General features: G+C 47.8%; 1 protein-coding gene across 1 annotated transcript in view; it reads right to left on the bottom strand.

Moving 5' to 3' along the window:
- Positions 1-14,188, bottom strand: part of DRC1 (dynein regulatory complex subunit 1) — a 742,360-nt gene that overhangs the window by 17,025 nt on the left and 711,147 nt on the right. The window contains exon 16 of the mRNA XM_069605601.1: positions 9,927-10,029. Within this exon, the coding sequence (XP_069461702.1) occupies positions 9,927-10,029 (103 nt within the window). The remainder of the gene's footprint in view (positions 1-9,926; positions 10,030-14,188) is intronic.

Raw genomic sequence — 14,188 nt, 5'->3', positions numbered from 1 at the left:
ACCTAACCCAGGGAACTCCCCTCCAAACTTCCCACAGGAGGGCAGAAAATTACCAAACCCTGGGCAGAACTTTTTCCCCAGATATCCTCCCGACTTTCAGCCCCAAAACCATCCATCCTTCTTTCCCCAATTCCCTGAGCCCAGACCACTGAATCCGGGAGAGGGGAGGCCAAGGGTGGAGGGGTACCCAAATCTTCCCAACCAGGGGTACTACCAAAGAAGGGACAGCTACCCTTCCCGGGATCAGCCCAGGGGAGAAAACAGGGCCCCGTATCAACCTGAGCGGGTTTCCCAGTTAGAGCGCCAGGTTCAAAACATGGCGCGGGATCTGGGTCACATACTGAGGGCTCAGCAGAACCCTCAGATGGGCGTGCCGGCGCAGAACGCACCCAACTCTGGACCTGGTGCTCCAGAACAATGACGGGGGCAGCACCCCGATAACTCACCGGTTCCCAGGGAGGAGGCACAAAGGGAAGGGGGGTGTAAAGCCTTGGAGGAAGCTTCCTTCCTCACTTGTAAACAGCCCCTGGAAACCCAGGAACCGGAAACAAAATCTCTGGCCCCTGAAAGTCTGCCTCCTAAGGAGCAGAGGGGGGGTAGGAGAAACAAAAGACCCAAACAGACTCAGTTTGAGGAGGAGGTACAGATCTTCCAATTTGAGGGAGAGGGATCCTCAGAGGATCCTGGGAAAAGGATCTTCCCCTTCAGAGAGGGGGGAACTCCTCCCAAAGAAAAATGGGTCCCTAGGGATGCAAATCCAGACTGGGGAGATGTGGAGACTGAGCTACCGCCGCCCACCATCTCATCCCAGAACCAACAGCAAGAAAATCCCCTGGTTCAAACCCATCCTGGTGACTGCCTCCAAAAGGGGGGGGGTGGCCCAGAACCGGAGCCAGGGGAACCCACAATGGCTCTGATCTCCAGTTGCCAAATTTTTCTTTCAGATTCCCAAGGCTCTCCACAGAATTCTGACCAAATCTCTTCGCTAGCGATGTCCAAAACCAGAAAGTTAGCCCACCAGTTGTCCAAAAATGTACATTATCTGTGCCCCCTTGAGGAGAAGGAGGGAAGATATTATGCCCCGGTACAAGTACAGGGGCAGGGTACAATCTCGGCACTGGTGGACACGGGATCTCAAGCTACCCTTCTGTCCAGAAGGGCCTTTGACGAACTGAATGCAGGAAGGGGAGAGAATTACCAAATTCCTCTCACCTCTCTTCCTGGACAACTACAGAACTTTGACGGGAAGGAAATTCCCGTCGAGGGGACGGCAGATTTGGACATTAAAATTGGGCGACATAAGTTGAAACACCCGGTCATAGTTGTGACCCCAGAGGGCACCCCTTGTTTACTAGGGAATGACCTCCTGAGAAGGTTGTCACCCCTAATAGATTGTGTAAACAAGGTCCTCTGGACCCAGACTAGCCGACCAATAAAATTAAAACAGAGTGTCAACCATGTTAGTTTAAACGGCACCTGCCACATGGTTGAACAAAAATCTGACCAAGTAGAATTTCACTTCCAGAATAACCAAATTCCAGACGTGACAGTAATAGCAGTAGGACAACAGACTGGTGATGGGGGGTCCTCTCTATTTCTGAAAATCAACCTTCCTTCCAGTCTAAAGTGGTATTCCACGCTGGAAGGAAACACTTTGAAATTTTATACCAATCCACAATCTGAAACTCCCACTCCTATAGTCCAGAAAGATGTGAAATCAGCTCAGAGCCTGGCTGATATTCAGCAAATTGGAGAGCAGTTGTTCATCCCTGTTCAGTTAAATGATGGGAAGGACTCTGTTCTCGCTCGAGTGTGTGTGAACAACGGTAAGAGCTTCATCAGCGAAGCCATGTTCCGCCAACTCCCAAAAGATCCAGCCATTCCCGCCGTCAAACTGATAGACAAATGGGAAACGGACCTGGAAGCACCTAATTCCAAACATCTCCTGCCAAGCAGGTGTATGCTCAAAATCTCCATTGGCAACAAGAGCATAGTCCATAATTGTTGGGTCGTGCGAGACGTCACTGCCGCCTTTTACTTAGGCAGTGACATTCTCAATCGCTTTGCCATTAGTTTGGACCTAATAAACTTCAAAGCTTGGTCCCGATTAGCGGATAATCCCATGGGCTTTGATGATCCAGAAAAGGCATTTAGGTCAGCTCAATTGCTACCTTATGCAGTTGAAATTCAGATCAAAGAGGAAGTCACCATCCCAGAAAGGACCCGACAATTCTCCCTGGAAGTGAAAGTTAAAAGGGGACAAGAGTTGAAAAACCCTGATGCTTACATACATCTAAATGCTTCTCTCCAACAGCAAGGGTTGGGGGTAAACCCAACTCCATTAGTCAACATAGAACATGACACCATTCCAATAGAGGTGGATAACAGCGACTTAAAGAGTATTACTCTAGCCGCAGGCACCATTATTGGAATGGCGGTTGATGACCGACATTTTTCCATCGGCTTAGTAAATGAACTGTTAGGACCAATCCCCAAGGACTGCTTTGACAGTGACAGTCATGACAATACAACACCAGACAGGATTTTTACCCGGCATGGGGGGAACTTCCTGGTGTACACTTCCTGCCCCTATGGTAAGGAAGATGTGACTTGTGATTTCAGGAGGGATGAGGTGATTTTCCAGGTCCATGAGGGCTGCCTTTCCCACCTGAAGCCTCCAGTCCAAATCAGCACTCTGACCAGGGACTTCTCCACCCAGCTGGAGGAGGCCGCTGAGATAGCCATACCAGAAGTCTTTCCAGGCTTCAGGCAGATGGTGGAAGAGAGAGTCAACCTAGCTGATGCCTGTGTGACTCTGGAACAAAGGCAAAAGTTGAAACAAGTTTTCTTGGATTTCCAAGATCTCTTTGCGGTAGACTCATATGACTGTGGTCGCACCGACATCCACACCACAACAATCCCCACGGACCCTGGCATGACTCCAGTGTTTGTGAAGCAATATCGCTTGCCTCTCGCATCAATGGAGTCCCTTACGGAAATAATTAAGAACCTTGAGTCCCGGGGAATAATCCGTCCAGTCCACAGCACCTTCAATAATCCGGTGCTGGGAATATTGAAGCCAAACGGCCAGTGGAGACTCTGCGCCGACCTTAGGGAGCTCAACAAACGGGTCCATACTTCCCGATGGCCTCTGCCCTACATTGACCAAGGGCTGGCCCAGATCCAGGGGTCACAGGTATTCACTGCAATAGACCTGACCAATGGATACTGGACTGTGCCTGTCAGTAGGGAGGACCAATACAAGCTGGCTTTTACCTTTGGGGGCCAGCAGTACACATGGACCCGGACTCCCTTCGGATACCTCAACTCCGGCAATGAATTCAACATTTTCCTACATAAGGCCATGCCCGACCTGGGTGCGAGGGGTAACCTGGCTTATGTAGATGATGTCCTCATCAAAAGTTCATCTGTGGAGGAACACATAGCGGAGATCCGTTATGTTCTGACACAGTTGAGGGCCGCCGGAGCAAAACTTTCCTTTCAGAAAGCACAGTGGTGTAGAACCCGTGTTAATTTCTTGGGGCATGAGATTACTCCTCAGGGTCTCTGTCCCCAGGAAAAGAAAGTGGAAGCACTTCAGAAACTGAAAGACCCCACAACTCTGCGGGAACTAAGGAGCCTCCTTGGACTGACTAATTACAGCAGAAAGTTCATTGAGGGCTACGCAGAGATCACCAGACCCCTGATTCATCTCCTGAAGGGGGGGGTCAAGTGGGAATGGGGTCCAGAACAAGCCGAGGCAGTAAGACAACTCAAGAGAAGCCTCTCACAAGCGCCTTGCCTAGCTTACCCTGTCAGAAACAAGGAGTTCTTCCTGGAGACAGGGTTCTCTAATACGTGCTTGACGGCAGTATTATACCAAAAGCATGACAAGGTCAATAAAGTAATCTCCTATGCGAGCAAAACTTTATCCTCTGTGGAGGAAAAATTCAACGATTGTGAGAAGGCACTCCTGGCAACGGTGTGGGCATTGAAGAATTACCGCCCGTTTATCCAGGGGGAACACATCATAGTGGAGACTCCACACCAGCCTCTGCAATATCTCCAAAGTGACAGAATCCGGGCCGGAAATTTGAGTAATTCCCGAATTACTTCCTGGATTCTGTCAATGCAAGGCTTTCCTGTGGAGGTCCGATATGGCCAAAACAAGAAGAGTCCCCTCGCGCAAGGTCTGGCTGACTTGCATGATTGTGCCAGAGAAAACTGTCTCGAGGACGAAAGTCTGAAAATCAAGGACAACATGGAGGCATACCTTAATTCCCCACACAAAGTCTTTGAAGAAGACAAGTGTGAGGGAATGCCCACTGTGTATGTGGATGGATGCTCTTACCATGTTGACAACAACGGGGAGAAAGAACTGGTGGCCGGCGTAGGGAATGCATGGGTGAATGAGTCCCCAGAACCCTCCGCTGGATACAAAATTGGTCCCCGAAGTAGTCAGGTGGCAGAATTGATGGCTGTGCATCAGGCCATCCTCACTGCTGTCCAGCATCAACTCCACGAACTGGTCATAATCACAGATTCGGATTATGTACGGAACGGGTTCGTGGAGCACCTGGTTAATTGGAAAACCAGAGGCATGTTATGTGCTAACAACAAACCCTTGAAACATGGGAAGTTGATCCAAAACATTGATGATCTGGTCACATCGAATGGGATGACCATCTACTGGAAAAAGATCAAGGGTCATTCCAAAGTAGAGGGACCAGACAAAACTGGAAATGACTTAGCTGATCAGCTGGCCAAAACCGGGGCCATCCAAGGGGATCTAATTGAGATTGAGTCCCTGTTGGGGGAAATCCAGGTCACTGCTATCACTAGGTCCCAGACAAATGCTCACAACGACCTTTCAATTGCACAATGGAGTAAGGAGACCCCTGATGATGATTTGATTACTGCTCAGAAGGGGGATCCAATTATCGGTAAATTTTACCAGCACCTTGAGGACCCTGAGAACTTTCCCCTGACGGATACCGATTACATTGGGAAAGAGGACCTAAGAGTGTTGATGAAATGTCCAAAAATGTTCCGGATCCAAGACGGTTTGCTGGTAAGGAAATCCAAAGCTGGCCACGATCAGTGGGTGGTTCCTACCTCATTCCGAAGCCTGATGTTAAGTCACGCCCATGATGCGGCCACCGCCGGTCATAGGGGGTTTCACACAACATTGGAAATCTTAAGAGAGGTTGCATACTGGCCACACATGGGGCAGGACCTCGACCAATACTTGAAGGGGTGTCTTGTGTGTGCACAATTTCAGCCATCATCCCTCACGCACCGGGCGCCTTTACAAAAGAGGGGAATGACACTGCCATGGTCAGATTTACAAATCGACTTTGTGGGCCCTGTGATTCGCTCGGCTAGGGGGAATAAGTACATGTTGACCGTGACATGCTTGTTTACCAAGTGGGTGGAATGTCTCCCAGCCCCAAACTGCAAGGCAGAAACGGCAGCTGCCTTGATGATTAACCACATCTTTTCCCGTTTTGGTCTACCTCAAAGGATTGAGTCAGACAGAGGTAGCCACTTCACCAGTGAAGTAATGACAAAGATGTGGGAGATACTGGGGGTCAAGAGAAAGCTGCATATTGCTTATAGACCAGCTTCTTCTGGGGCAGTAGAGAGATATAACCGGACAATTGTGAGCATATTAAAGAAGTTTGTGGCAGATTCTGGGCCAAGTTGGGATATCCGATTACCTCTGGTCCTAATGGCCATCAGATCTACCCCTTCATCTGCAACCAAAATGTCACCATTTGAGTTGATGACTGGGCGCAAGATGGTGCTTCCTCAGCATTTGCTCTACAGGACCCAAGAGCAGACACTGATAAATGCCTCCACTACTCATGAGTATGTGGAGAATTTAAGGAAACACCTTCAACATGCTTTTGCTTACGCTCAGCGGAATCTAGAAAGATCAGCTGATAGCATGAAGACCCATTATGACCTGAAAACTTCCAGGAAGGAATATCAGGTGGGAGACCGGGTCTATCTATACAACTTCCAAAGGAACCAGGCCAAGCAGCGCAAATTTTTGCCTACATGGAAGGGACCCTTTGAGATCGTCGATAAGATCTCCCCTGTGGCCTACAAGATCCGCATCCCCAAAGGCGGTTCGGCAGAGGGGGAAGACAAGTGGGTCCACATAAACCAGTTGAAATGTTGCCATCCCAGGCACACTCTGCAACAACTGGAGGAATCCTCTGGAATCCTAGCGGGTACTGTCTCAGACTAATTCAGTTCCAATCATAAAACATACCACATCTAGTCTCTAAAATATTGTGATTTGCATGAAACTGTCTCTTAGTTATACTGTTTTTTTTTTCAAAATAAGAATGTAATGTTTCGTGATGATGAAATGCATATGCTGCCCCACTATCTCAACGGTGGTGGAAAAACGTCTATGAGTAGGTATTGCCGCTTTTCCTTTGTCATCCTAGGAGAAAGAAAACCTGAAGACGGGCCAAGGAGGATGATACGGAGACCGGGAACGAAGATCCAATGGGCCCAGTGGACCGCCCAATATTCCCATCAGGACCGGCGAGGAGAACTGATCGATCAGTACCGGATGGAGGAAAAGATGCTGAACTGTGCCATCTATTGGAAGAAGAGGAGGAAACATCCCAGATCTTGCGAGTCCCATCAGTGAAACCGAATGGCCATCGCAAGAGGGGGGCTTGTGGGATGTATTTACCCATGCATCCTAGCCCTACCTCAAAACTGTGCAGTACTGACATGAAAACATCATGATGGCCAGAGCTTCCCAGAAAATGCACAGGGAAATGCAGGAAGAATAGGCTGCCACCCATTTTTGCCGATGTTATGGGCACAGAAGGACACTGCCTAAAACCACCATTGGACTACCCGCACAGTAGTCTGAAACCATTGGGAATGGCAATGCTGATTGCCAAATGCAACCTAGAATTGTTGGGAATTCATTTCTTAAATCCCAAAAATGGGTGCAGTACCAGTACTCACCACTATCCAAAAGCCGGCGTTTTAAAACCACTCTGTGTCCCTGAAGGCAAGTCAAAATGCCTATTTTCAAACATTGCAATATGTGCAAAATATCTCTTAGTTTAAATTCATCTAATTCAATCTATTTAACCTAAGTAGAACTGCCTCCTAGCTGTCACCTGTCATTTCTAGTTGCAAGCTGCACTTGTCATTTTGAGCTTTTGAAATTTGCAAAAACCAAAAAACGACCTCTAGTAAATCGGTCATATCTCCGCAACCGTTTGGGCTAGAGACTTGCAGTAACTTTCCTCTGATAGCTTAGAATCGTAGCTTTGAATCGCACCAAGAACCGCATTCCTACCCCTTATAGTTTTACCGCAATCGCGGAACACGCATCCGCGAATTTTACCGCGATTTGCAATTTCTTCACATGTAAAAACTGCTGCTGTTTGCTTTCCATTTGCCAGAAATTCGTTTGACCTGCTAACTATCCCTGCATCATTGCTAGTGTGAGCCTGGACTAATATTAACTAGATACCACTCACCCTGAACCTCTGAAAGGGAATTAAAAACATTTCCAGCATATTTCTCATCCATTGCTAGCACATATCAAAGCATTTGGGCCCGTGTTTTCAAAACTCCTATCTGTGTTTTAAACTTCTGTTGTCTAAGCTTGGGGGGGATTGAACTGATTACATTTGATTGCATTTCTGAGAACTGTGTGTTTCCTTCCATTTCCTTGCCTTGCATCAAGGGGGGGGGAGGGAATTGCCAGAGAAAAGTGATTACATTGTTTTGTTGAAATCATATTGAGTATTTCTATACTGCATTTCATTCATTCAACCTTGCATCCATTTGAACTCCATAAAGCATTTTGTACCACCTTCTTCTTTTGTTCCTATTTACCAGTGTGCTACCTTATCCATTTCATGTCAACTCATTAGTGATTATAAGAAGTGTGCTAGTGCCAGATTCTCCGTTGTTGATCTTTATCATATCAGATTAAGTGTGCTATTCCATTATTAATTTATTATAAGGTGTCATATATATATCTATTGTTTAAATTATCAAATAAACCTTTTAAACTTGCAAAACAGAACTACTTCTTGGCTCAGTGGGGTCAGGGGGATTCCAAGAGAGGGGTGTTATATAGGGGTAGTCATCCAGAACGCATGAACTGGACCTAAAGATATATCAATAAGGGTTTTCATTCAGTATTATAGACTAGGCGTTGACTTAGCTGTAGTGTTGAATTGAATCCTCTTACACCTCCATTACGTTGCCTCCTGCTTCCACTCATTCTCTCTATTGACCCCTCACCACTGCACTGACCCCCTGGCTCAATCCTTGGCCTCAATGCATTTCAGTCAGTGGACGTATTTAAGTGCAGGTGACGCTCCACCTCCTAGCCAGTGACGGGGCGTTCTTTATCCTGATTATCCTCCTACCAAGCACTCTGCCAGGCCTTCCCAATGCTAACTAATTGTACATACATTAATTGCAGTCATGTATATGTTATTCACTATATTTATGTAGGCCCCACTGACAACTAATGTGCCTTTTCTAATGTACCAAGGCATTTCGCCCCCCACCCCCAACACTTGCTCCCCAACACCAACATAATCAATGATACTTGGTAAATACACAATGACAATAGGCTGCCTCAGCTCTCTGTATTTGTGCTCTGTAGTAGAAGTGTCAGGCGAATCAACTAAATAAATTAACATTTGAAAAAATACAAAAGTCAGGCAAAAATGGGGGTCTGTTGAGACAAAGGAGTGCCAGGAAACTTTCTTTGGTATTTAGCAAAGAATGAGCAGGTCGGTGCTTTGTAGACCAGGCAGGGGGTTTTAAGTGAGACTCTGGATTTCACTGGGAACTAGTGGAGGCGGTCTTCTGAAGAATGATACCACTTGACCGTTGTATGTATTTATATGTATGTATTGCAGGGGGTTTATTTGTTGTAAAGAATGCATTACAATAAAGGTTGCTAGATGAGTTTTATGCTTTCAGGATGAGCGTTATGCTTCTGTAACTATTGTAGCCCTTAGTCTAACTCATCCTGCTCCAGTTGCAATTCTTCAGGTTCCCAATCTTAATGTCTTTCTTACCGGGGTTCCCTTAAAGCATTGTCTTTGGTTCACAGTCTCTGTGCATTTCTTTGGCACTATGCATCCCAGAATGCACAATTTCAGATTTAAGCGCTCTTTGGCACTACGTTTTTCCAAATGGACAGCTTCAAGGTCAAAGCCCCAGTGTAGTCCTTTAGCACTACGTTTTCAGGGGTGCAAAGAGCCAGGTTCACCAAACATTCTTTTTTTTCCTCAAAATAATACTGTGGGCCTCATCACAAGTTGGGCGGTAACCCTTAAATACAGCGGTAACGCTATTATCGCTGCATTTAAGGGTCTGCCCAAACACGAGTATGGCAGAATTTACCCCCAGCTGCGAGCTGGGGGTAAATGCTCTAAGCTCAAAGCTGGGGGAAAAATGTGGTGGAAAATTTCAGATTTTTGGCACAATTACTGCACGGTAATACTGCTGGTGGTAATTGCAGCGGTAATTGCGGCAAAAATTCCCCAAGGGAATTACGTTTACCGCCCAACCCGTGATCTGGACGGGTGGCCGGTAACACGACTGGGATACTGCCCAACTCGTGATGAGGCCCAGTGTGTTTTAACTGTGCCACCTGTGTCTTTCTCTTTGCTTTCTGTTCTTAGGATTTCATGATTAGGCGGTTGTAACCATCACCCCTTTTTAAATCAACACAACACATATCAATATTGTCCTGACCATGGATTTTTCCAGTAGCTTGAGTAGAGCTCCTCGTGTAGGTGCTAGATGGCAAGAGCAAGTCCACTACTAGCGGCACTACTGTAAGGGCTATGAATCAGGCCAACGAGAGTGAGAAAAATACTAAACAAGAAAAATAATTTCTGTGTTCCCACCTTAGAGTTGAGATACTGGTGAAGCAGAAGCTGAAGCTCTGAGTTCTGTTGTCTGAGAAATGCTGTCTCCTTCAGCAGCTGTGATCTGGCCACCAAGACTCCACTTCAGAAATAAAATGAGCAAGCAAGAGTTCAATATCATTTTCAATATCATAACAATATCATTTTCAAAGAGGGACTTATGCATTCTAAAATGTTGTATGGGTGCAGAGGTACGAGTCTGACACAATGGTGGCATATTTGTTGGCAAAGACTTTTATTTATATATAAAAGTAAAGAAAAGGAAAACCTATCTTGCCCAATTTCTACGAGGGGTTGCCCTACCTCAACAAAAACACTAAGGATACTGTCAGGATGTACAATAAAGTAAAACGTCCACCGTCCTGTGTCAGACCTATTTTGGTCCATTAAACTCTAGACTAACTAAGGGAAAACTGTGTGTCTTCTTGAAGAGAAAACACAAGTGGTTCTTTAACTTAAACGTTCTTGATGTTGGATGCTCCTCCAAACATACACAAAAACACACAGTTCCCCAAGTATCAGGAGGGACTCTTAAACTATTAATTCTCCAGTTCATAAATGTAGCAGCAAGTCCGGTTCACTATCCAGCCAGACTTGAATGTAAATCTTATTATTCCAGAAAATGCCCCTTCTTTTGGCAGTGGGTCCTCAACCCCATATCTTCACTTCTTGCACCTCTCTTTCTCTGCTATGTGGGTCCCTGGCCCCTCTGAGTTGCTGCAGGATCTCCCCAACTTGCTGTGTAGCTTCTCTCTCTTTTGTGTGGGTCCCAGACCCTTCTATCTTGTCTCTGGACCTCAACGACTTGCTGTGGGCCCCAACCCCTTGATTGCGTGCTTCTTTGGATGTGTATGTGTCCTTGACCCCTATGTGCTGCTCTTGCAGAGCTTGGCCAACTTGGTATGAGGCCCAGACCATTGTGTGCTGCACTTGTGGGGCTTCCCTGACTTTGTATGGGTCCCAGACCCCTCACTCTGGTTTATCTCGCATCAGGCCTGGTTCACTAACCTGCCAAGCACTGTTTTTCATGTAACTGTCTATTTGTTTTTCCCAAGTACTGGTTCTTCAGCCTTCCCAAACTGCCTCCTTCGTTCTCTTCTATCTCCACCACCCGCTACGGTAACCCAAGTACCTTTTGTGGGGTTACTGGCTTGCTCGGGTGGCTTCGCAGGACTGCTTCTTCCTGCCACAGGCTTCTGCTTTTCTTCCATTATCGCTGTGTGTCCTTACAATGTTCCCAGGTCTGGTCCCTTTCTGCGTGTGCTTATCGGCCCGACGTGTGGTCCGATTCTCCAACATGGACAATGGGGAACATAGCATGTGTTCGGCAAGGCTCCATTAGCCTTTCCTGTTCTCTGCAGCGAGCCTCCAGCTGGCTCTGGGATCCTCCAAGTAGGATCTGACAAGGTACACCGCCCTTCTTCCTGTTCTATTGCTAGGACTTACTCTAGTTGACTGTACAGCATATTTTGGTTCCGCTGCTGGCTTTTGCCTCCTTGCCTGTTATTCTTGGTGTCAGTGGTTGTGTGAAATCCATCTGGGTAAGCCTCACTCTTCCCCGTCCCAGTACCATCTGTATGGATGGGGTCTTCTACCCTACAGAGATATGCAGATATGCAGACGGGTGGGGGTCCACAGTGCACTGAGTGGAGTGAGAGGTAAAAGGGGACAAAAATGGAGGGGTGTATACCGCATTCTCCCAAGATTATCATCACTGGCCCCAAGAGGAGTTCCCTCCCCATGAGATCCACCAGCCGAGTACCACCTTCAGGGGGACTATCGGGTAGTGATCTCACCTCCCTGGCCTCATAGGAAAGAGCTCACCCCCATGGAAGCAGTGGTGATACCCTGGGATTCATCACAATGTTCATAAAGATCTAAGGGAAAATGTTAGTGTTACTTGGTTAATGTTACTCAATGATACAGAAGCGGTATGGATCAACCAAAGGACAGCCGCACTAGCGACTTCAAATGCTAATGCTAGGAGTGGTATATAGGGATACCTTTTGTCAAATTGACAGGTACTCCCAAGGTTTTGACCGTAGGTCATAATGCCTTGCCCCTTTTAATTTTCTTTTTGATCACATTTTTTTAATATATTTTTTTATTTCCCTTGGATTTTTTTATTTTCATTGTTTATATGAATTCTTTTGTCTTTTTATTTTTTGCATTTCTTTCCATATTAAAATGTTTTTCTTGATTACATTTTTTTTATCAAGGTAATTATATCTAAGATATACAGTCATTTAGCCACACCCTACCTTATAGGATGTGGTATGTGGGTCAAAGGCAGGTGGGTGGTCTTCAATTTTTCCAACAGCTGCTGGTGAGGAGGCAGGGATGTAACCGCCCACCCCCCAGTGGCGAAAAGACACAGTGCTGCGACCCTCATCGCGGGGGCATGGAGCCTGATCCAGGTGCAGTGAGACAGCATTGACCTGGGGAGGAGAGGCAAGCCCCTCTCCCCCTCATTGTCCATGTGAGGGCCTGGCTGGGGTGGACATGGTGTAGGTGCAGTGAGGCCCAATATACGGCTCATGGGCTTACCAGGCTGGGACAACATAGGTGGTGTCTGGATGGGCACAACTCTGGGCGCCTTATAGCCCTTGATCTCGGGAGGTGAAATAGACTGGTGCCCAAACGTTCAATGTGATTTTAGACCCTTTGCTTTAAGGTTCTGATGAGAGGGGGTAAGTCAAGGCACCGTGGAGGAGCAGTGGATGTGCTGGTTCCCCAGTGCTTAACATTGCGTGGAAGAGCGCTCAATTTTCACAGTGACATTCTGGCTCAAATTTCATTGGGCCAAGTCTGAGACAAAATGTAAACCTGCAGGGAGGCACTTTGCGCTAGCGACACCTTCTCCATCTGTATACAAAAGCAGGGGTCGATTTGAGGGGATGGAACTCCTGGGGTGGACCACGAGGTAGTCGCACAGCACACCAAACGAGGAGGCCAGAACCCTGGACCCACGGAGGAAGGTCAGGGCCAATGTAGTTCTCAGCAGCAAAAGGTGGACAGTTGGAGGAGTGTGCAAGGGGCAGGACCAAGCCCGGCAACAACAGAGTATCGATCCCCACGAGGAGGGGCTCCCCAAACCCCAAGGGACGGCAGCTGCTGCAGGGACTATTGAGAGGTAGCTGGGACTAAGCCCTCGCTCGCCTGGGGGTAAAACATCACTGGGGGCATACCCGGACAGAGTTTAAGGTCCAGGAGACAACCCGCCTAGGTTGTGGGACCCCCCTGGTTGTGCCCCCGCTCTCCCCCTTGCATTCACGAGAAAGGGGCTGCGCCACTGATGGGCCTGGGCCCCACCGCCGGGAGATGCTCCTTTGGACTAGCAGAATCCCACTGAAGACAGTTAGACGGGAGGTCGGGCAACCCATGAGCTGGAAGGGGGCTCTAGCAAAGTTCCAGTTTCAGGCAGAGGACACAGTGATGGAACCCGGAAGTGTCTCCATGATCCCAGAGGAGCTCAGCTCCATAAAAACAGACTATCCTTGAGGAAATACGAGGGATGAGAACGGACATGGGGACACGATTGGCTGACCTCTCCGCCAAAGTGACTACATTGGAAGATAGAATGTAAGGGGTCGAGGCCAACCAGACATCCACTGAGCTACTGGAGACACAGAAGAAGGCGCGCTTCATGGAAATGGAGCATCGGGAAGAGGAGCTCCGCCTCAAGGTGAATGACATTGAGAACCAGGAAAAAAGGACCAACCTTCGCTTCTTCGGACTGTTAGAGGTAGAGGGTGAGACCCTTTTGGCCTAGAACATAAGGTGCAGGACATAATAAAGATAGTCCTTGGGGCAGATGCTGGCGAGGGGGTTACGATCGACAGAGTCCACCGGGCAGGCGGCGGAGCAAGGGGACCTCGAACAGTACTTGCCCGCATGCACTACTACAGAGACAAGGTGAGGATTCTGGAAAAAGCAAAAGGCCTGAAGGAAATACAATATGGAGACTCAAAAGTGGCCATTTTCTAGGACCACTCCGCCCATACACTGCTGAGAAAGAAAAAGTGTGGGGTTCTCACCAGGTGGTTGCAGGAGAAGGGAGTTAAGTATCGCTGGGCTATCCATTCGCCCTGGTCTTTGAGTGGGAGTGGGAGAGACACCATCTGGTGGCCGAAGAGAACATACAGAGGGTTATGGACGGAGGACTTGGTCGGCAGCCAGGCAGGCCCCTCGTTGGAGCGAGGGGGTAGGGGGCTAGACCCTGCCCGAAGACCCAGATGCCC

The sequence above is a fragment of the Ambystoma mexicanum genome, chromosome 4p (genome assembly GCF_040938575.1).
Source record: "Ambystoma mexicanum isolate Mex_15411 chromosome 4p, UKY_AmexF1_1, whole genome shotgun sequence".
NCBI lineage: Eukaryota > Metazoa > Chordata > Amphibia > Caudata > Ambystomatidae > Ambystoma > Ambystoma mexicanum.
The sequence above is the reverse complement of the archived record's forward strand: the minus strand, read 5'-3'. Positions and strand labels throughout refer to the sequence as shown.